The sequence below is a fragment of the Lissotriton helveticus genome, chromosome 4_1 (genome assembly GCF_964261635.1).
Source record: "Lissotriton helveticus chromosome 4_1, aLisHel1.1, whole genome shotgun sequence".
In the NCBI taxonomy this organism is placed as follows: domain Eukaryota; kingdom Metazoa; phylum Chordata; class Amphibia; order Caudata; family Salamandridae; genus Lissotriton; species Lissotriton helveticus.
Window position 1 is genome coordinate 1922403980 of NC_136063.1, and position 23407 is coordinate 1922427386.

General features: G+C 47.4%; 1 protein-coding gene across 1 annotated transcript in view; it reads left to right on the forward strand.

Annotated features, from left to right (window-relative positions):
* Positions 1-23407, forward strand: part of SLC9A6 (solute carrier family 9 member A6) — a 361491-nt gene that overhangs the window by 133943 nt on the left and 204141 nt on the right. The window contains exon 5 of the mRNA XM_078688580.1: positions 12597-12709. Within this exon, the coding sequence (XP_078544706.1) occupies positions 12597-12709 (113 nt within the window). The remainder of the gene's footprint in view (positions 1-12596; positions 12710-23407) is intronic.

Here is a 23407-nt window from a genome sequence, read left to right on the forward strand (position 1 = left end):
AAACAATGACAGAAGTTATTAGTTTTATATGGGTGCAGTCATTATTTTATGCACTACTGCCCCATTTGTAACGTGATGCAAGCCATCTATACTAATCAGTGAAATTGCTCTTTCTTTAGTGTTTTGCTTTGATATATTTCAGTCATGTTGAAAAGGCTGTGGAGCAGCAGGAGAACCAGTCTACTTACCCCTTTCCTCTTGCAAACAAGCATTTGCAATGCAATTGGTCTCATTTACCAGAGTTTGAGCTATTGACATTGCAAATGACAATGCCTTTTATTTTTGTTTTTGTTTTTAAAACATAAATAAAAGGCATTGTCATTAACAATGCCATTAGCTTAAACTCGTGTGCGCGTATCAAGAGAGAGAGAGAGGACTAGAAAGCTAGTCCAAGTCCCCGTAGTTTATATGTGTTATCAAAAGAGACTAGCTTAAATATGACCAATATTGTTAGGACTCTGATTAGATTTGTCATGGGCACCTCATTGGTGAGTTCATGAAGCCCTCACCCACCAACCTGGTTGGTGGCCTGCTTCATCATTTGGCCCACCCAGTGACACCTAATGTGTCCCGGGTGTGCTGCGACGCCTGATTACAGCGGAGTTGGTATTTTACTGAGAGTGCAGTGTGAGGTGTAAAATGAAGTGTGAGTTAAAACGGCTTGGCGAGGGTCCCAGTACCCGAGGGTAAATTAAATTTTAATGACTGGGCCCCCGTCAGCGGTTAAAATAAGGCTTGGGGATGTTTAAGGGAGGTGAGTTACTACCTCCTACATCCATCAGTTGGTCGACATGTTTCAGCCAGTGCCTTAAACTAAATCTGGCTTTCCTCAGGACCTTTTTAAAATAGAGTGTAGTGCAGGTTAAAAAGGAGTGTAATCCAGGCTATGTGTTACACTCTCTAAGGTGTTTCTCTAAGTGTGAGAGGGGGGGATTCCCTTCTCATATATGCCTGTACCGACAACATTGAAGACATAGACAAAACATGTAAGAAGAGGTGAGTCAAATAGGCGTCTTCGCCACATAGTCATATACATAGAATGCCGAATCTACAGTGCTCAGTGGGTAGACTACAGTCGGCAAAAGTGTAATGGCACTGGTGGTACCATTATTGTGATTATCGCAAATAATTGGGGGTGGTGTCGCTAAAACACGGGTATCACACATATGCATGAGATACAAAGTGTGATGGGGCGTAAGTAAACACTCTTACGCTTAGATTTTGCAGCCAATGCTTCCAGGAGTGAAGCGGTAAGGGGTTGACCCTGTTGGGAAATAATGTTGGCCACTGGGAGTTAGAGACCTGTAAGGAGGGAAAAGCGCTTACCCAGAGATTGTTGCTTGGAGGTTGTCATACTCACAGCTTTTCTGGTCAGAGCCTGCCTTGTACCTGTTGCACCGTCCTCGTACTCCGGTAGAAAGAGCTGGAGTTTCTTGTTCGTTTTTATATGCTTGCTAATTGGATTAACTATCTGCACTTGTAGCTAGAAGTAAGAGTACAGTAGAAAGACTACCCCGGGTGTGTTCCTAGCTGTCTGCTCATGGGAGGTGGAAAGACATTAGTCTCTAGTACATGCGCGGTGCTGCTTGTGTCTATTGCGCATGAGCGGGGTTGAGACATTAGTTATTAGTGCAGGTGCGCGGTAGAGTATGTGTTGTGTTGAAGTATGCAATCTGCCACTATCAATAGTGCGGGCATGGAATTTCAAGGAGGTGCATTTAGCTCCGGCATAGTGTAATGAGGAGCGGGAGGCTATGGCTGGGTATGGCAACTAGTCGCAACCCGATGTGGGTTGGGCACGATTAGGGGTGGTAGCCTCAGTTGAGTGGGAGTTCATAGGTCAACTCGGTTGAATGGGTACTAGTAAAGACCTCTGTATAGAGGTTTACGTCAGCATGTGACTGAGTTCCAAGGGATCGCATTGTTCAGGCCATTGATGTGTGAGGAAAGGAAATAGATCCAACGCTGTTCTTTGCTCATCAGTCTTCTTTCATTGTCTAATGCCTGCTCAGGGATTTGTTCGATGACTGTCCATGTGAGGTCATTGGGGGTATGGCCATGGGTGATGAAGTGGTTGGTTAATTTACTGATGTTTTTCTTACACCTAATGGTGCTTCTGTGCTCAGTGACCCTAATGCGTATTTTGCAGGTGGTCATGCCGATATAGCGGAGACCACAGGAGCAGGTGAGAAGGTAAATCACATTACGTGAATTACAGTTGGTGTGGCTGCGTTGTGTCCACACCTTATTAGGTTCTAGGGTTAGAGTTTTGGTGTGGGTGGTTAAGTGACACACACTGCAATCATTGCAGGGGTAGTGTCCAGTTACTTTTGGTAGGCCCCATGCATTCAGGATGGTGTTCGATTCTTGTGTGTTATGCGTTTTGGGACGGGTGTTAACTAGTTGGTCCTTCAAGTTATTGCTTCTCTTGTAAGCAAAACGCGGTATGTCCCACTGCCTCTGGCCAGAATTCAAGATCTTCCAGTTCTTCTTATTGAGTTTGGCTACCTCATTGGAGGCTGTGTTGTACGTAGTGATGCAGGTGATAGGTTGTTCCTGCTCCTCTTTAGCTGTGGTTTCAAGGAGGGCCTCTCTATTCTGGTTCCTGGCCCTCTTCCTGGTTTTGGAGATGATGGCTGGTGGGTAGCCCCGGGCCTCCAGTTTCTTGGATAGTTCAGCGGACTGTTTTTTATAGTCTGCTATATCACTGCAATTCCTGCGTATACGTAAGAATTGCCCAAGGGAAGGTTCTCCCTTAGCGGGCGTGGGTGGAAGCTTGTGAAATGGAGTAAAGAGTTTCTGGCCGTGGGTTTATAGTAGGTTGTCGTGGTGAGTCTGCCATCTTTGACTGTTATATTTAGGTCCAGGAACGCAAGTTGGTTTGCACTGATAGTGCTGGTGAACTTCAAGTATGGGTCCCTGCCGTTGAGCCAGATGAGGAATTGATCCAGGGTTGTTTGTGGACCCTCCCATATCACAAGGATGTCGTCAATATAACGGCGCCATGCGAGGATGTATTTGGCATAGGGGTTTGTGCTGTCAGCAATGTGCGTGCGTTCAAATTGGTGGACGTAAAGACCTGCTACGCTTGGGGCGAAAACGCTGCCCATGGATGTTCCATTGGTCTGGAGGTAGAGGGTTCCCTCATATTCAAAGTAATTTCCCTCTAGTGCCAGTGTGGCGCATTGGAGGATGAATTCTCTGGGGGTGTGGTAGGGCCATGGTGACTCCCTGAGGATGTCCCTGAGTACTTTTATTGTGGCTTATTGGGGTAGGCTGGTATAGAGGCTCTCAATATCCAGCCCTACAAGAAGTTGGGTCTCAGTGTTAAACTCCATGTTGTTGATCACTTGTAGTAAGTGTTTGGTGTCCTTGATATAGCTGGGCGTTTGTTGCACTAGCGGATTGAGAAAAAAGTCGCAGTAGCGTGACAGGGGCTCTAAGAGCGAATTGATACCAGGCACTATGGGTCTGCCTGATGGGGGGATTTTGCCCTTGTGTACAGTGTAGAAGTATGGTATTTTGACTTTCTGGGGGCAGAGGTACTCTGCTTCTTGCTTGGAAATATGTTCAGCATCGCAGGCATTCTTTATTAGTGACTGGATAGTATTCTGAAGAGTGTCAGTGGGATCTTGTTCCAATCTTTTGTAATTTCTGGTGTCGCTTAACAGTCTGCGGCACTCCGTGTTGTAATCTTTTTTGTCTAGAAGGACAATACCTCCCCCTTTGTCAGCTGGTTTAATTATGATTGAAGGATTGGTTTTGAGACGTTGGTCTTTCTACTCTTACTTCCAGCTACAGGTGCAGATAGTTAATCCAATTAGCAAGCATATAAAAACGAACAAGAAACTCCAGCTCTTTCTGCCGGGATACGAGGACGGTGCAACAGGTACAAGGCAGGCTCTGACCAGAAAAGCTGTGAGTATGACAACCTCCAAGCAACACTCTCTGGGTAAGCACTTTTCCCTCCTTACAGGTCTCTAACTCCCAGTGGCCAACATTATTTCCCTACAGGGTCAACCCCTTACCGCTTCACTCCTGGAAGCATTGGCTGCAAAATCTAAGCGTAAGAGTGTTTACTTACGCCCCATCACACTGTGTATCTCATGCATATGTGTGATACCCGTGTTTTAGCGACACCACCCCCCAATTATTTGCGATAATCACAATAATGGTACCACCAGTGCCATTACACTTTTGCCGACTGTAGTCTACCCACTGAGCACTGTAGATTCGGCATTCTATGTATATGACTATGTGGCGAAGACGCCTATTTGACTCTCCTCTTCTTACATGTTTTGTCTATGTCTTCAATGTTGTCGGTACAGGCATATATGAGAAGGAAATCCCCCCTCTCACACTTAAAGAAACACCTTAGTAACACATAGCCTGGATTACACTCCTTTTTAACCTGCAATACACTCTATTTTAAAAAGGTCCTGAGGAAAGCCAGATTTAGTTTAAGGCACTGGCTGAAACATGTCGACCAACTGATGGATGTAGGAGGTAGTAACTCGCCTCCCTTAAACATCCCCAAGCCTTATTTTAACCGCTGACGGGGGCCCAGTCATTAACATTTAATTTACCCTCGGGTTTGCGCGCTTCCTTAACTTCGCGGACAGGGACCTGATCCTGCGGGAAGCGAGAAAAATGGGGGAGATCCGCCTAGAGAATGCGCACATCATGATTTTTCCTTACTACAGTCAGGAGGTGCAAAAGCAACGCCGCTCTTTTGACGCGGTGAAGGTGAAACTTAGAGACTTGAAGATCTCATACATGCTACTTTTCCCGGCAAAACTCAAGGTGCTATACAAGGAACAATCACTCTTCTTTGCCCATCCAGAGGATGCCTGGCAGTGGTTGGAGGAACGTCCAATACTCAACAGCAGAGGGCCCGCCGGACGGGACATGCTAGACAGGTCTCTGCGGAATGGACCCCAGTGGGAATTGCCGAAGACACGGAGGATGAACTCCAGGAGAGCGAAGAGACAAATCCCGGCGACGCCTTATCGGGGACACGGCGCGGGAGGCTCACGGAAGGGACGATCGGCCTCACCGAGAACAGGGGCAGAGGCGGGCTCGAGATTTGCCTGTCTACGGACCAATGTTCGATCAGAGGGGGAAGAGGACGAAGAACTTGAGAGCCGCACCTCTGGCGGGGAGGAAAGGGAGGAGGAGGGTCAATCTGTCCACCCGCTAGTTGATGCGATCCGGGTGATGGAGCAAGACATGTCGGAGCAGCACAGCGCACCTGAATCAGAGACTCAGGACTCTAGATCATGAACAGTGGCGGTTCGGACTATTGAGTATGCAGCTCGGTGATGGGATACACGCAAGTTGACACGCCCTTTTTGTTATTTACGTTCATTGTTTGTATAAGTTATATTTTTTGATTGCTTTCCTGACCCGGTAGTGGAAGGGGGGTACTAGGAGAGATTTAAGGAAGAGATGTGTGGGTGGGCGACAGGCCTTCTACTACGGACAGTTCTGTCTTGTGATTGGATGGGACTGAGGTGGGTTGGGGGGGAAGGGGGGTCTTCACGTTTGTTCGGGCTGGGGACGCCGCGAATGGACGACAGGGGAGTCAGTATCCTGACATGGAACGTGAACGGACTGTGCTCCAAAGTCAAAAGAGGGCTAGTGAACTCCTACCTTAAAAGATTAGATCCAGATATTACCCTACTCCAGGAAGCACATCTTAAGGGCACACACTGCACCTTCATAGCCAGGGGTCGATTCAGAGTTTTGGCACATGCGGGATACACGTCCGACTCCAGGGGGGTGGCGGTCATTATCAAAAAATCCTCCCCATTCACCATCTTTCGCACCCCATTGGGGACATACGTTGGGGTGCAGGGGACATGGAATAGATGTACATACACAATAATCTCGGTCTATGCACCACCTAAGCTACAGGCACGTACGCTTAAGGCTCTTGCTACCATTCTCCTGGACACGGCGGACACTATCCAAGTAGTGGGAGGGTATTTTAAGGATGTGATGGATATAGGGCAGGATCACTCAGGGATGGTGGATAGAGGAGGCACACGAACCGCCCTGGCTAAACAGATTGACACTTTGGGTCTCATAGACGTCTGGAGGTGGCTACATCCTACACAGTGTGCTTACTCCTACTACTCAGGGGCACATAAGGTATTCTCAAGGTTAGATTACGTATTCATGTCCAGGCAGTATTTGAAGGTGGATGACACGGCGGAATACAAGGCTAGAGGGATATCGGACCATTCGCCATTATGGGTGCAGACAGGTCACATCCGGGGCGCTTCGGGAGCTTCCTGGCGCCTTGCGGCCTGGGACCTTCAAAACGCGGCTATTCGGCGCGGTTTGAGGGCGGACATCAAGGTCTATGTGGCAGAAAACGAAGGAACAGTGGAATCGAAGGTCACCTTTTGGGAGGCCATGAAGCCAGTCCTACGGGAAAGACTGCGGAGTAGGAAGGGGGAGGAGCGCCGTAGGCTCCAGGCCGAGGTCACAGCTGTGGAACAGAACATCTTAGCATAGGGAAAGGACTACCAATGCCGAAAAGACACTGAGACTCTTAGGAGATTACTAGACTCCCAAAGACATTATAGGGAACTGGTCACTAATGAGGCGAAGACCCAATCCCTGGCCACCCTTCACCGTCTATACGACGTAGGCGATAAGTCGGGCAAACTCCTAGCGTGGCTCAGCCGTAAGGAGCAGGCAGCTAGATGGGTCGAGGCCATATGGAACACGGAGGGAGTTCTTGTTACCGCTGATGGGGCTATTGCTGACGCTTTCACCTCACACTACGAACTTTTTTACGCAGCTAGAGATCTAGGAACATGTGAGGAGGCTGGCCTCTACATAGCGCAGGCGGAACTGCCTACATTACAGCTGACGACATATCGGAAGCTATAGCCAAACTGAAACCGGGGAAAACCCCAGGCCCGAATGGGTTTCCGGCCGAGTTTTTTAAATGTACGGCGGACCTTTTGGGTCGGCATCTTAAGGGGCTCTTCACCGGGGACTATCAAACAGGAAGGCTCCCCCAGACCTCTCCGTGGCCACGATTGTCCCGATATACAAAGATGGCAAACCAAGGGAGGACTGTGCATCCTACCGTCCCATCTCCCTCCTCAACACGGAGGTTAAGATTTTGGCGACCATCCTGGCGCGGCGCCTGAGGTCAGTTATCTTGAACCTTATACACCTGGACCAATCGGGCTTTTTAATGCGGTGCTCCACAAATTTGGGTTTGGTCCTAACTTCCAGAAATGGATCCAGCTCCTTTACACTGCTCCGAGTGCCAGAGTGCGGGTCAACGGAAGGCTATCCCGTGAATTCCCGGTCAGGAGAGGGACCCGCCAAGGTTGCCCCCTGTCTCCCCTCCTCTTCACACTTACTATTGAGGTCCTGGCAGCCAGGATACGTCAGAATGAGGGTATCGTGGGTTTTAAAAGGGCAGACACGGATCTCGTACAAGAGAAGATATCACTCTATGCCGATGATGTCCTTCTGTATATCACGAAACCCGAGAATACAATACCGGAACTATTCCGAGAGCTAGGGCACTTTGGTAGATGGGCGGGACACACCATTAACTGGCACAAATCGATGATGCTCTATGACCCGGGGGGGAAGGGGCGAGTGGATAGGGCTGCCGGATCAACTATTGACGACTACTGAAGGCTTTCAATACCTAGGGATATACATTACATTAGATAAGACTATCGTTCAGAAAGAATTTGGAACGGATACTCTTGAGTTCGGTGGCGGACATGGACCGCTGGAGGCAGCTCCCACTCACACTTCTAGGGCGAGCAGCAATGTATAAGATGATCATACTACCGAAATTTCTTTACGCACTGCAAAATGAATATTAACCACTGCCAGCCTCGGTATTTACCAAAATTCATTCTGATCTGAGAACCTTTCTGTGGTTGAGTAATAAACTTAGAGTGGCGCTGACTACACTCCAACGACATCAGTATAGTGGGGGGATTTCACTCCCTAATCTGGAAGCTTACTATTGGGCGGAACACATGACACCGATTAATGACTGGCTACATGCCCCGGCGGATCACCCGACCTATGCTCTGGAAAGGCTGAAGTTGTCATACAGAAACCTATTGTATTATGTATACAGAGGCTCTAGACGGGCACCGTTACTGCCAGCCACTATCCTCACACTCAACGCTTGGTCCAGGGCTACGAAACGCATGGGTTGGGATCAGAAGCCGACTCGGCAGACGCCGCTATGGCATTGCCAGTGGCTGACAGAACTTCACAAGCTGCGTGGTTTCTGGGGGTGGGACGACATCGGCATTTCCACAATAGGAGATGTGATCGCCAAAGGAGAGTTGAAATCTTTCCAAGCCCTCAGGACAGAATTTGGGCTGCACAATTCCCAACTCTTCAAATACACCCAACTACGACATGCGTGGCGTGCACAGAAAATCCCGCTTACTGATATCCCTGAATATGCGCCTTTAGAAGGGCGGCTCCTTCAGGAGCGGATCCCGGGGAAGGCGGTTTCCCTAACCTACAAGACCCTGACCAACAATAAGTTGGGTGACCTGATGAAGCTTCGACATACATGGGAAGGGGAGCTGTGAGCCATGGCTGGGAGCCATGGAAGATCTAGATTGGGAGATTGGAAGATTGTGTTAATGCATCCCCGGGAAGTGGCAATTAAATCCGGACTACGCCTCATTCAATTCAACGTGCTTCATAGAACATATTATGACAGACTGAGACTTCATAGAATGGGGAAGGTGGAAGACACTCACTGCCTAAGGGGCTGCCAACAGGACGGGGATTTCTTTCACACTATATGGTCATGCGACAAGATTCAGATGTATTGGAAACACCTCTTTACAGAACTAGGAGAGGTATTGGGGTTCCCGCTTCAGTGTGAACCTAAGCTGGCATTGTAGGGCAAGACCAATGAGGTAGATTTGCCACGCCCACTTCTTATCTTCTTAGTGCTGGCGTTAGTGGTGGCTAAAAGGGATATTGCTAAGTATTGGGGTCACCGGAACCTCCGAGATTGGAGGAGTGGAGAAGGGGGTTGGACCTGTACATGGCAGCCAAGAGAGTGACGTATAAAGCAAGGGGGTGCCCCAAACAATTTAGAAAGGTGTGGTACAAGTGGCGGTACTACCATGGGCTGGATGGGGGGTTGAGAAGGGGGGGCTCCCTCGGAAATGAGTGACACTATGACGAACTTTGTTTTGGACGTGCATTGGGTAGGGAGGGTAAGGGGAGTGTTTAAACTGCTGATTACCGACTGCTTTGTTTAGTTTTCATTGCGTTGGATTGTTGGAGGGGGGGAGCGAGGGAAAAATATAAAGTAAAAGCAGAATACCCTACACGATACTTAGATGCATTCAATCGCAATGATGATATTCGCCGCCCGGCCTTCGGGATGTGGGCTATATGGCAGTGTGAGACCTTTTTGATTTTATTCAGTACCGAAAGGATGACTAGATGGACTACTGATTGAATACTGAAATTCCTCTTTATGTTTCTGCAATAAAAATAAAAAAATAATTTACCCTCGGGTACTGGGACCCTCGCCAAGCCGTTTTAACTCACACTTCATTTTACACCTCACACTGCACTCTCAGTAAAATACCAGCTCTGCTGTAATCAGGCGTCGCAGCACACCCGGGACACATTAGGTGTCACAGGGTGGGCCCGATGATGAAGCAGGCCACCAACCAGGTTGGTGGGTGAGGGCTTCATGAACTCACCAATGAGGTGCCCATGACAAATCTAATCAGAGTCCTAACAATATTGGTCATATTTAAGCTAGTCTCTTTTGATAACACACAATAGCTTAAACTCTCCTAAATGCGAGACCTATTGCATTGCAAATGCTTGTTAAATGCGCCACTATTGGGCCTACCATAAACATGACCTGGGGCAGGTTTGTTGGCGTGAGCACAGTTGGTAAATATCTGGGCTGGAGGCACTCTTCTCTTCGAATGAAATGCCTGCCCTTAGTGATTGCACTCGCAGACCTCAACCTGATGCGGCATTGAAAGCACAGTCCCCGTCGTTGGCATTTCTGACATTAAACGTATACAGACGGCCGTATGGTGGAATTTCTATCTTCTGGGTGTGAAAAGGATGGAGCAAAAGCCCTTTATTGACCTGGTAATTCCCAAAAAGGCCTCCAGCATACAGTGTCTGGCCATGCTTGTTTCATTGGCGCCATGCAGTACAAGTATGCCACTATCTCTCCTCATAGGAATTAAGAGCGATAAAAAGTTAAGCCCTAATTTTTCCCTATTTACCTCGGCTTGGGAGCACTAACCTGAGAGACGTAGCCTGTGAAGGTGCGAGCAAGCCGCGGCGAGCGGTCAGAGGTAGGCATTTCCCCCGCAGCCTGAATACTTTCCGAAACGCCACCTGAGACCTGTACCCGTACTCCCCTCATGTGTTGGTAGGTCGTGCCGTCTCTGCCGACAACGAAATTTCATCAGGTCGAGGAAGAGGTCGGAGACCCGCGCTCCCGCCGTTAGTTGGCGGCCACAGAATGAGAGATATAGGAGGTTGGTGGGGGCTGCCCACTAGGTTCGGGTGTGGGTGCAGTCTGCGGTCTCGTCAGGTAGGCGGGTCCAACTTGTTCATCCGCCCAGCCCATGGCAGGAGCCAAAAGATACCTCCAAGCAGCAAAGAAACCAGCAGCAGAAACAAACAAGTAGAAGATTGCTGACATTCTGAACAAGTTGAGCTCTTTGTCCAAGGAAAAGCACATAGGTGGTGTCCCGATGTCCCTGCAGTTATTTTACCTGCACCAAACCCAGAGCTAATAAAAGATATGACAGCATGTTTCAGTTAGTTCAACCCTGAAAGAGGGCAACATTGAATCCTCTGCTATTTAAGAGGAGCGGCTCTTTGAAGCTGGTGCTCCTAATGTTCTTCACAGAGCGGAAATCAGTATTTCACATTTCCAACGGCGGCCAAAGAGCCCATTTCCTTCACTCCATTTGGGCACATAAAAATGTCACTAACTGGCTCTGCAAGCACGTGCATCAAATATTATTAAGGAATACGAACGTTTATTCTAAACAATGTGACGTTTGTTGGCTTTTACGAAATAGGAATCGCGCTTCTAAATAAACAGAAACCAAAAAGACAGAAAAAGAAAGTGAGCAGAGGGCAGGTGCCACTCAGTTTTGCGGGAGGTGCGCCATGTCAGTCCTGTTGAGTCATAGCCTTCGGTATGCAGCCCGGAGGAACGGAAACAAGGGAAAGTGGGGGAGCGTCATGTGCGCGTTGTAGGCGCGCCACAAGCGTGCACATCGGCGTGTCCTGCGGCTTGTGCCCAGTGAGCGGCACATGCAGACTTCGCCGTACTCCTATGGGTGCTGCACAGCTCATGCGGCCCAGGGAGGGGGCCGCCAGGGCACCCAAGGCGGGGACACATGGCACCTGTTCTACCGTCATAACCGCTCTGCCGAACCCAGATGCCTTTCTAGCACCCTGCGCACCAGCTAGGCTCGGGAACATGGAGAATATGAAGCTTAAGTTTCCACCCCTGCCACGGTTTGGAGAGGACTCGGAGGTAAGAACCCCAGAGGTGCTGCTGCTGATCAGGGTTTTTGTGGGTACTTGTGAATGATGCCAAGGTGTGCTGTGATTGCCGGTGAAGAGCACTTCTGTGCGCCTTGACTGGCTGTGGAGCCGATGGGGGAGGAGGGCGCGGGGGGGGGAAGGGAAAGTAAAAGTAATGCTGCATGAGGCTTGCGAGGACGGAAGGGGGACAGGAGATGGGCACATCGCGCTATGTGAGTGTTCATGGGCGCGTTCACGACCTCCATTCGCCCTGCGCGTGCCCATCGCCTGTCCCCATTCCGAGGCAAGTCGGCGACAATAGATCTCGCTGACGACAGCGCTTCGCGCCAGGTGCGAGACCTAAAAAGGATTGCAGCAAAGGTAGCTGTTGACTATATTCTAGTGTCTTTATGGCATGCAGCAGCCGGGATGGACCATGCACATGGCAACTCTTCAAAATCCATGACCAAGGGCTTGCTGCCCAACTTCTTCTTTTTTTTTTGGTTTGAGAATGAGTGAGGAAATTAGTAGAGAAATGTCTGCCTTGTTTGTGGCATGTTGTTGGTATGACTGAAAGAAAGGAAAAATAAATCAAAAGGCGCCGCTAAAAAGATAAGTGGGATTGAGAGCCTTATTGAAAATTCGCTGGTTCACTGTCTGTCCAAAGAACAAAAGGCAGGTGTCCCCAGAGCTGTGGAGGTACAATCAGGAAATGCCCTCCCCCCAATGTGAAGGAAAGGGGCATGGCCATGAACTCTTCTGTGAATGCATTAAGGCCCATGTCGGCATGATGTGCAAAGTACCTTACAACTAATGTGCTGTAGCCAATGGAGCCAATAATGGGTCTCATCGATATGGTCAGATTTAAGCAAATTAAATACCAGTCTGACTGCCGTATCCTGAACCAACTGCAGACATTGGTTCATCATAGGCTCTTTCTGGCCAGAGGTTTGTATGTAAATAACACAAATCAAAACCGCATTATTTATGTCATGTAGGAGTAAAATACTTGCAATCCTTACATATCTTCTTTCAACGCCTAATAGGTCAATCATGTACGGCTGCGTGATGCTGATGAGCGTGACTGGTACACTGGGAGGTGATTTTTACTTCACAGACTGCTTGTTCTTTGGTGCCATCATCTCTGCCACAGATCCAGGTATGCTCCATATTTTTCTATTATACTTTGCTTAATAATGTTACTCCAATATAAACTTTAGACCAAAAGGTTATTTTTACGTTGAAGATGTGGTAGATGTGTTTGCCTAGAAGCAATATTTTGCAGAGGCATGCAAATTTTTGGGCAGACCCAAGATAGATTTTCACCAGAATGAGATCCTGCAAATAGTCCGATGCAATAGTCCACCGTGTAAGTAGGAGAAATAATTTTATTGTATTTTTAACCAAACTCTTTTTGGCTCCAAGAAATCAAATAAGTCCCAACCAACAATAGCCACCTTAGTCTTGGGTGTTCCCTCTTATGTCCTGATGCTTTCCCATTCTAGGTTTTGTGGTTACCTTGTCCCTTAATGACGGTACCAAAAGCTGGGTATATAGAGCATCGTAAGCTCATGCCATGATGGCATGTGAGCATTGTACACATCATGCCCACTTCCCTTTCTACTCCTACCACTTACTTTTTTTAATACTTATTGGTGTGGAATTTGTTTTTCTACTGTGCTGTGATTTTCTAAGCACTTGGCCTTGGTGCAAAACCTATTTGCATTTTTTAAGATCTTTTTTGCAGTTTTTTTCTCTCCTTCCTCTTCTTCTTAAGTTTGTATAGCTTACGCTCCAATTTTTTGGTTTTAAGCTAAGTGTGTTGGTTCACCGACTGTTTGTAAAAATTAATTTGCATAACACTGGTGTCTCTTGTGAATCTTGTTTCGGGAACAGTCTCAGTGCATCTTCAGGGCTTTCTAGAGCCTCTAGTGATACTGGTGGTAACATGTCATGAGAATTCAGCAAACTCTCTGGGTAATCACCTTTTTGGGTGAGTTTACTACATTTTACACAGGTCTGGCTCATCAGATCCATCAGCCGCAGTGGAATCCTTCTAGGACTCCTTGGATCATAGTGTAGGTTTTGAATTAAAACTGTCCTCAATCTTTAGTTTAGATCAGAAATACAAATATGAATACTTCCCCCTCCTCACATCGCCAGACACTGCCTCTCCTCCGTCGTGTCAGGAAGCACTGGGCTCCCTGCCTATCACAACGCTGCATTGTAGCATTGTGATAGGTCTGAATGCCGTCGTTCGGTGCTCAGATGAGGATAGGGGAGCCTGGGCATGTTCCCCACCAGGCTGTGCAATGCAGGCTAGTGGGAAAGATGTAAAGTGTGCTATATCTGCACAACAGATCCTCCATCAAAACCCGACACTGAGAATGTAGCTGGAGTCCCTCAAGTAGGTTGATGAGAGCTGGAAGAAGGCTTTTTTGACCTGAAAACCTGAAATTCTTTACAAAATAAGTAGTGTCCTGCACAAAACAGTGGGCACACCCTATTTGATGGCAAGGGCCCTGGTGGAGATTCTAAAGTGTGGTACAATAATCTCCCAGGCAGGAAGCTGTACTTATGGTTGGTGAAATTTTAGCAGTGGCTCTGGCATACTCTTCTTTGGTTTATCTTGTTGTAAGTAGGCCGATTTACTTTGTTCACAGTGCGATGAACTCAGGTTAGGGGGGCATACCACGCTGTGGCCTGGTCACAGCTTCCTTGTCTGCCTCATCCTGGCTTCTTATGCATGTCTCTGTGCTCTCACAGAGTAGTTGTAGTTGGGCAGGAAGTGATCGCAGTCTCTGTTGCAGCAATCACAGGCCCAAACCAAATCCACCTACCAAAAAAATGAACGCCCACCCCGCTTGTCACTTAAGAAGGGAATCAGATATGCAAGGGTTGGGCTTCAGGAGTCTGGTGGGAGATAGTTTTTTTTTTCTCCCAGAAACCCTTGCTCCATGGTTACCAAGGCTTTGCGAAAGGGGGCAAAAGTGACAGCGGCATACTTTTTTAAATAATACACCTGTTCATTTTTATTGCTTTAATATGTTTAAAACCAAACAAATAATACAGCCAAGATAGAACATCAAGGTAGCATATAATGTAGCTATTTGACAAAATTGGTTACATTGTGACAACCTGTCCTAAACACTGATTTACAATGGTAAATTACTGTGAAAGCGTCTCGTCCGAGTCTCTACATTGCAAACAACTGACTTAACGCGCACCACAACCTTTCTTGGCTTTAGGACACAGGGTGGAAGTAGTTAAACTCTGTAAGCCTATGGTTAGAAGGGGCGGACAACAATCGTGAGGCCGTTTTAGCCAGTCATCAAATTCCCCTACCCGTTGTCTGCCCAACTCTTGAGTAGTTTTTGTAGAAGGTCGGGAGTACTGAGCTGGAGAGACTTGTAGAGTTGGTAAATACCCTTCCAATCCAACTGAGCCATTGTCAGCTTAGCTTCCAGGGGATTGTTGTCTGGGACTGCACCTAAGGCCTCCCTGTGGACCTCCAGAGAATGCCGTTATTTGCAAGCACTTAAAGATCTGAGAGTTGTGATGCCCTTACTCTGTCTTGAGTTAATCAAAGGACACTGTGATCAGTGTCCCATAGGTCCCCCAGTGCAGAGGTCCTAATCAGGTCCCATTCATGAAAGCCTTTCAGCTGAGTCACCCATTTTAGCCACGTCCCATTCCAGAGCAGAGTTTGAGCAGTAGGCCTGCCGAGCCATTTGGTATGGCTCAGGGCAGTCTGCCAACACAGCAGTGAGTTCCTAGAGACCTGAAGGAGAGAGGTAGGAGGATGGCTCCCATAAAGCCGACATTGCACACCTCCATTGTTCAAGGATCGACAACTCCAGATTCCTGGAGGAGCCGTGGCACTCCACAAATATTGAGCCCCCTTGCTGGACCATCTGCACCACCCAGTAATATAAGCGGAGTTTTGGTGCACCGGCCGCCTTCAAAGACTGACACTGTGTTTTTGGCATATACTACTCTGGATGCTTTAGCAGTCTAAAATAACCTCCTAGATGTGGATTGGAGCTCTTCAAAGAAGGTAGGGGGGATATATATGGGTGGCTTTGTAGCATATAGAGGAAGCAAGGGAGCACCTGCATTGTATAAAGCGCCACTGGGCCAAGGAAATTGAGAGGGAAGATGTGTCCAGGAGTCTAGGTCACTGCACACCTATTCAAAATAGGGGCTATGTTCAGATCTCAGGCTTATTGCGGATCACGGGTGATAGTAAAACCCAGGTATCCCAACAAACCCAGGTATCCGAACAAACCCTTAGATATGTAGTCTGAAGTCTGGCACGGGTGTGGGGGGATTCAGCTGGTTAAATGATTATGCTGAGATTTTCCCTCAGTTGACCTGTTGTGCCAATGCTTTTCGAGCCCTGCAGTATATGTCAAGCATTTGGAACAGGTGGGGTGAAAGTCATCGCCAGGATTGTTTATATAGTAGCATATCGTCGGTATGCAGTGCTACACTCTCATCATGGTTGGTTGCCCAGTGAAAACCCTGCAGTTGTGCATCTACTCTGATTCATGCGGTCAGAGGCACCATGAGAAGGGTTAGCCCTGTCTTGCTCCTTGTTGAATGGTGAATGGGACTGAATGCGTCCCATTTACATGCACACTTTCACACGTGTAATTATAGAGGGACTTAACCAGAGTTAAGAATCTTTAGCTGAAGTTAGTTCGGCGCAGAATGTGGAAGAGGAAGAGACCATTAATTATGTTAAATGCTTTTTCTTAGCCGACCAGAAGCAGGGCTGCTGGACCCTGCGGTTGGATTACCTGTGAAACTGCAACCTGGAGCTTGCGCAGGCAGTGACTGGTGCCTCTGCCAGACTTAACCATTCTTTCCTTGTGAACCAAGTGATGTGATAACTCTGGCAAGTATAGGAGTCATCGTTTTGGCCAGGAGCCTGAATTGCACATTTAACAGGAAAATAGGTGCGTATGATGTCAGATGGTTTGCCTGGCTTGAGTATTGTAGTGATAGTAGCGATCCTTCGGTTCAGCGTAAGCACCCGGTGCTGCCTATTTTCATGAAGAGGTGCAGTAGCTGTGGTGCCAGAAGGGAGAGAACCTTTTGCAGAATTTGTCCATTTAGTCCTGATGTTTTACCGGAGGGGGACACCCTAATAGCTGCCTGAAGGTCAGAGGAGCAACCAAATCTGTTTGAGTGCATGAGAGTGGGTAGGTCCTCAGCTATCAGGTGGGACTGTTCTGGTGGCGGTGGGGTTCTGCAGCTTAAAGGGTGTATTAGTAATGGGCAAAGGTCTCTGTAATCCCTGCGGAGACACGGATCAGCTGACCCTCCGGTGTCTGAATCACCCACACGACACGTTGTCCCTCCTGGTGCTGGGACAGCCAGCAAATCAGTGTCCCTGACTTATTGCCTTGCTCATATAATTGGAAATAAGCTAGTGCCTCATTAACTCTCTCAGTGTTGTGGAATTTGTCTCTCTGTCCCACGGAGCGTCACACGGAGCTCTTCTAACTGTTGCATAGACGTAAGAGTTGAGGCCAACCCACTGGAAAGTTCAAGATTAAGGATCCGTGTTTCTAATACGATGATTTCCTTTTCCCTCTTATATTCCAGGTCACGTACTGCCTCAAATGCTTTAACATGAACCACCATTTTGAAGGCCTTTTAGGGACTCACCGGGGACTCTGCTGAGTGTTGATTTAGGTCAAAATATTCCCCTATGGCTGCCCGTAAAAGGTCAACTAGTGTTCTTCCCTAAGTCACCAAGCGTAGAACAGCCTGATTCCAGGTGCCCTGGGCTCAGCCACCCCGAGCTGTACATCAACCAGTGCATGGTCTGAAGACCTCGCACAAGACCATGGGTGCCAGAGACCATGGGTGCCAGAGACCATGGGTGCCAGAGACCATGGGCAGGGAGTCTGTTGACATAAACAAGTGGTCAAGCCTGGAGTGACTTGTGTGAAGCATAGCAATGAGTATATGTCACCTTGCATGTGTGCCATCTACACCACACGCCGCCTGTCCCAGATAGGCTGCCCATCTGCTGAGTGCCAAAGTTCTTAAGGACAAGGTAGTTTATGTTGTGTCTGGGGATCTGTCCACTCCCGTATTGGGTCAGGGTGGTCGAAGAGGATGGTCTTACCCCTAGAAAAACACATTGAGCTTGGCTGGAAATATGAGCATGTACTTGAGGTTCATTGTTCAGAGCCTCTGCTTGACATGTTCAGATGATTTCCTCTGGGCCTGAACAATTCTGATATAGTCCGGGAAAACGAGAACTTTCGAGGATCTGTGAGAGTTTAGCCCAGAGACCTCCGGGTGTGTAGGACCAAGTCCTTTTCTCTGTAGTTGAGAAACCTGGCAATAATGGCGTGATGAGGGCCTGGTGAGCCTGCTCAGTGAGGAAATAGACAGAAAGGAACAAAGCCAATTCTCCAAGAACTTCTCTGGATTATTCTCTTCAGCTCCCTCTTCTAACACCACAAAGCGCTGGTTGTTGCGATCGGAGCGTCCTTCTGCTTCCTCAATCTTCGCTGCCATCTCTCCCCAGCACCAGTAGTTTTTTAATCGTCTGTTGCAACTAAATCACGGTATCCTCAAGGGTGAAGATTTAACTGTGCCCCTCTGTCACCTGGCCTGGCAGATGAGCGAGACCTCGGCACCCACCTCACCGATCTTGGGCTCTATGGTGAGCCTGGACTCTTGATTGGCCTGGAGGAGGGCTTCATTGCTTATGATGGATCCAGTATCGGGTGCTGCTAGTGATGCATAACCATCTATCTGGGGCTCCAAGGGCCTCCACCCTTGGAAGTGTCTGAATGTACTTGTACAGCTTAGAGAGGCACTTGTCCTTAGCCATCCCGCTCCATCTGTCAATCCGGGCCCGCCAGACCCTCAAATAGGAAACAGCACAAGCAGCCAGAGTACCGCCAGTATGTCACTCGGACATCAACCTCTCAGCTGGGATCCACCCTACCTGCCGCCAACAGTTACGGATAATGCAGCTGGGCTTCCCAGTCTGCTACAGGGCAGGCTCCTTTGGGCAGTAGGGTCCTCCTCACGTGTGTGCAGTCTTCAGTTGTTTGCCTAGCTGTGGCACTGTAGTGCCAGGGGGGTGCCCAGTTCCAAGCCCTCTCTCCTCACAGTTGGTAGTGAGGCCACAAAGGTAGTCCACAGAACCCTTTAGCTTCTCGGGGAGTTGTCTGCCCTCATATTCTTCAGGAGGTGAGCTGCCTACAACCCCAAATGCGGTACCAAGATGGTAGTGGAATGTCCAGTGCTGCGCAGTTCTGTGGGATCTCGGCCTCACTGCCTAGCCTCTGACTCTGGGGGAGATAAAACTGCAAGGGAGTGCAAACAGTCCCTGGCACAGGCCTCTCTGGAGGGAGGTGGAATCCATCACTCCCCAAAACAGATTGTCACCACCATAGAGGGGTGGGGCCCCACCAGCCAGTACCCACAGTAACATCCGTGGGGGGCAGTTGCACATTCGGAAAGCCACTCACCTTTAAGTCTCCGCAGCCGTGCTTCAGCTAAGGCCTCCTGGTCCCATCGGGCCGTGCCGTACTGTGGAATTGTCAGCTAGCACACAGCTGTGCTGGACTCACTTGAACCATTGCAGGTTTCGGCCGTCTGTGAATCTGGTTCTGTCCCTCAGAGGCTCTGATTAAAGCAGGATTGTGGCAAGCCGGGAGCTCTAGTAAGATGCAACCACCATCTTGCACATGGTCATACTTTAATAGGGCTGTGTACAATCTTGTCAACTGGAAAGGAACCACTCATCACGGTTTCAGTCTTTTCAGCCTGGCACTCTTTAGGGATCTATGTAACACCCACATGGATATGTATGGGTCCTACAGCAGCAGCCCTGGAGATATGCAGCTTCACGGGCAACCTTGCAGTGCTCTCCCTTCCCAGGGAGTAATGCATCGACCTTCTCAAGGCCAGCTGGAGGCAGCCAGTCACACACATTCGTCATGGTGCAAGATAATCACTCAAGCAGGATTTGCAGTTAAGGATTTTGTTCCAAATTATGTTGGAAATGAAAGGGAGCCGTTGTTAGTGGTACTTCCTTTCACTCTTGCTCAATTCAGTACAAGTGACTTGTTCATCCACTTTTCCTTCTTGTTTTCCGTACTGCGCCTCAGGTTGGAAGGGAAGCTTTCCAGCATCTTTACCTACCATTAGCCGAGACCTGTTCTGATGTACTAGTTTTCTCCCTTTACTCAAGAATCTGATATGCTCTCTCATCAGTCCACATCTAATGCTTTGTGCTTTCTGTCAAAGGTTTTGTAATATATTGATATTAGATATACTGGTGAGGGACATCTTGTTTAATGCTGGAGTAAATTAGGTATGGAAAGGAGCGATCTAGATTCTTGTAGTTAAAGATACTTTAATATGTCTCCACACTACTGGTTCTGTTAATTTATCTCTTTTTATCATTTCTTCACACATTTGTAATCTGTGCAGTTGAGATGTCAATTGAAAAACAAAAACTTGAACGGTCTATACCAAGTTACCAAAAAATGTGTACATTTGTTAAAAAGTCACAAAAATGAAAAAATAAATGGAATGAGGGGATCAAAATGCATAAAGAAAATGAAAAATGCAAATCTTCCAGTAAAACATTTGAAAAGGGAGTTCATTGTTACCCTGTGGCAAGTGCCAAGTATGACAAAAAGTAACTGTCTTGCTTGCAGTTTACTGTGGCCTTGGCTTTCACTCTGCCTACCTTTTGAGTGACCAGACCCAAGTAAAAACTAGCTGTTGGTCCCGCTGAAGTTTTTTTTACCTATGGACGTTTTGGGAAGTCAAAAACCTTCCATCTGGAAAAGCTCTATCTGTGAAGAGCTGAATGAGGTTGGATGTGTCTGTGAAGCCTTATACGTCATTCCAAAACGCTCTGAGCAGGAGGGAAAAATAATTACATCTTTTTTTCTGTTGTTGATACCTTGTCCTGGAGCTCCAGAGATGAAGGAAAGTCTGCAGATGTTCAAAACTGTTATTTTTAAACTACAGCAAACCCTTTCCAATTGCAAGAGGCTTCCTGCTACTCCAGTTTCAGGTCCGCAGGAAGATATCCAATTCAAATCGGTCTACTAGAATTCTCCAAAGCATAGATCTACTCCATCCACTCACTGCAAGGACTTTCCATAGGGTAAGCAGGAGAAATACCCAATTTTAACTGGTCCTCTGGAATTCTTACAAGCAGGCTGCAGCTTCCTTTGATTTAGAACATTAAGCCGAAGCATGAAGATTCCACATGGGCAAAGAGGAGTCTCAGGCTGTATCCTGGATTTCTTTGCTTAAAGGGGGGTCAGGTGCAGACTGTTATTCCCTTCTTTCCTACATCCGCACTTATGAAGTTCTTCAAATCTTTTTCATTCAATAAATGAGCTCAATTTCTCACGATGGCTCGTTGCTGTTTCTCAGTGTAAATAATACGTTTACTCAGTGTCCTGTTCCAGCAGGGCAAGGGTAGTAGCTTGTGAGATTCTGGGTAGCAGAACTGAACACTATTGAGAAAGTGTCAGATTTAGACACGATACCCAAAAACTCAGCGAATGTGTAGAACTAATTATCAGCTGGCACTGTAATTCAAAGTAGAACTGACTTTAACATTCTCTATTTATATTCTGGTATAAGATGTAAAAGTGTACTTTTCCACTGGACCAACCTGGGACATGTTGCAATTTAAACATTTGAAGATTAACAGAGTGCTAAACCAACCCCACCCTACTAGGTCAGCATGTTTGTTTGGCATCCACCCACACCAAAAAGAAAACATAGATTATAGAGCACAGGTGTGTTGAGAAATACTTCTTTTGATGTAGTATTGCCTAAAACACCATAGGTTTCATATACCGTTGTAAAGGCACGCTTATGCATGAATTCACTCGAATGCTTCCCTGCATCAGTGATTAGCAATATTAAGACACATGCATGCCCATTCGAAAGTGTGGGCTCTTTCAGTGCTTGATTTGAGCAGGTGCTTTCAGGTGCTCAGCACCTGCACTTCTTTCACAGGGCCCGGGCTACAATTTCTGAACCTGCAGGTGGTGGTCTCAATATTAATTGTTTAATTCAAAATAAAAACATACATTGCATGGTGACTGACTGGTAAATGTTCATAGGCAGGCCGGCATATCCCTGTCCCAGATTGTGTATCAGCACTTTAGTAATGATGTCAACATGCTGATTACACGCTGATTACAAATCCAAGAAGTCATCGACAAACTATGTCTTGCATTCTATTCCCCTAGTCTACTGCACCCTGCCACTGCCTGAGCCTAAACCTCCCATTGGATAATTGTAGCTGGGGGCTGGCTCATGACGGAGTTGAGGCAAGGAAGCTGCAAGATCGCATTTGGAAACTGTGAGTGAGGGCTCTTGAGGAAGAATAAATAAAAGTAAGTGTGGTCTTTCCACTTGTTGCGTAGCCATAGTATCATATCCGGCAGCCCTGCATTGCTGCTATCCTCAATGTGCTTGCTGCGGCTGTGGCCGAGCACAACTTTTGTATGCCATGGCGTCACTAGTAGAATCTGTGCTCTGCACCCCAGCATGGTAATTGCGGAGCGTGAGTGAGTCCAGTAAGCACCACAGCCATACTTAACGGCATTGGCAGCATTACGGCTGGGGACAATGCCTGTGCTGTAGCAGGCAGGATCACAGCAAGCTGAGCAGTGGATGCTGATGCCGTCGTCATCCCTGGACCTACTAATTACAGGCAGCACTAGCAGTGACATGACCTGCTTTGCTCAAGCAGCCGCCTGTTCTGCAATAAACTCAGTCATACCACACTGATTAATATATGCAAAAAAGCATTTTCATTTGGTGTACATTTTGTTTTTGCAATGGGTGTAGGTAAGAAAGTAAAACACGTCATCTTCCGCTTCTTTAGGAAAGACAACAGGAAAACGCAGAGTTCAAAATAGCAGGGACATGTATAAGCTGACGACAGGGGTCACAGGCAGCAGCAGTGTTAGAGAGGAGAGACAGCAAGAGTAAAGAGGAGAAGAAACAACAAGAGAGGAGAGAGATAAAACAGAGCAAAGTAGAAGAAAAGGAGGAGAGCAAATTAGATACAAAGAGAAAGCGCCATGATGTGAAGAAGAGAGCATTAAGAAGAGAGAAGATAGAATGAAAGGATGTGGAGGAGAGGACAGAAGAAAAAAAGCAGACAAATGATAAAATGGAGACACAGCTAATCACTGCTGGAGAGTGATAGTAAAGAGCCAAGATCGAGGGGAGCAGAGCATGGATAAAAGTGAGACAAAAGGGCAGGGCTAAAATGAATACAGTGCAAATCAGAAATACAGGTTGTGACAAATGTGATAGAAAAAAATAGAGAGGTAAGAGGATAGACTCTTAGAGCAAAGATTTAGGGGACAGACAACAGATCAAGGTTAGAAGATAGAGACTGAGGCAGTGAGAGTCTTGAAAGTGGAGCTCACCGGAGGAAGACTTGAGCGGTGGCCTCATTGGCAAAATTTTCAGCACCTGCACTTCTTTTTTTACAAATTAAGCACTGGCTTTAAATGCACTTGATGTACTGGCGACACGTATGTGTGCTACTGTAAACAGTGCATGTAGCCATGTGCTCCAGCTGGAAACACACACTACACACAATAATACATTCTGTGCTAAGAGAAACATCAATTTTAATTATTATCCACGAAAGAAACACCCATCACAGTTTCTTTAACAAACAACTCAACATCATCACATTTTTTTACTTCACATGCTGACGTGCTCCTGTGCCACAAGGGTGAATTCTAGTGTGATCGAATGCTGACAGATAATATTAGAGTATTCATAATACGCAGGGGCATTATCTTTGTTTTTGTGTTTC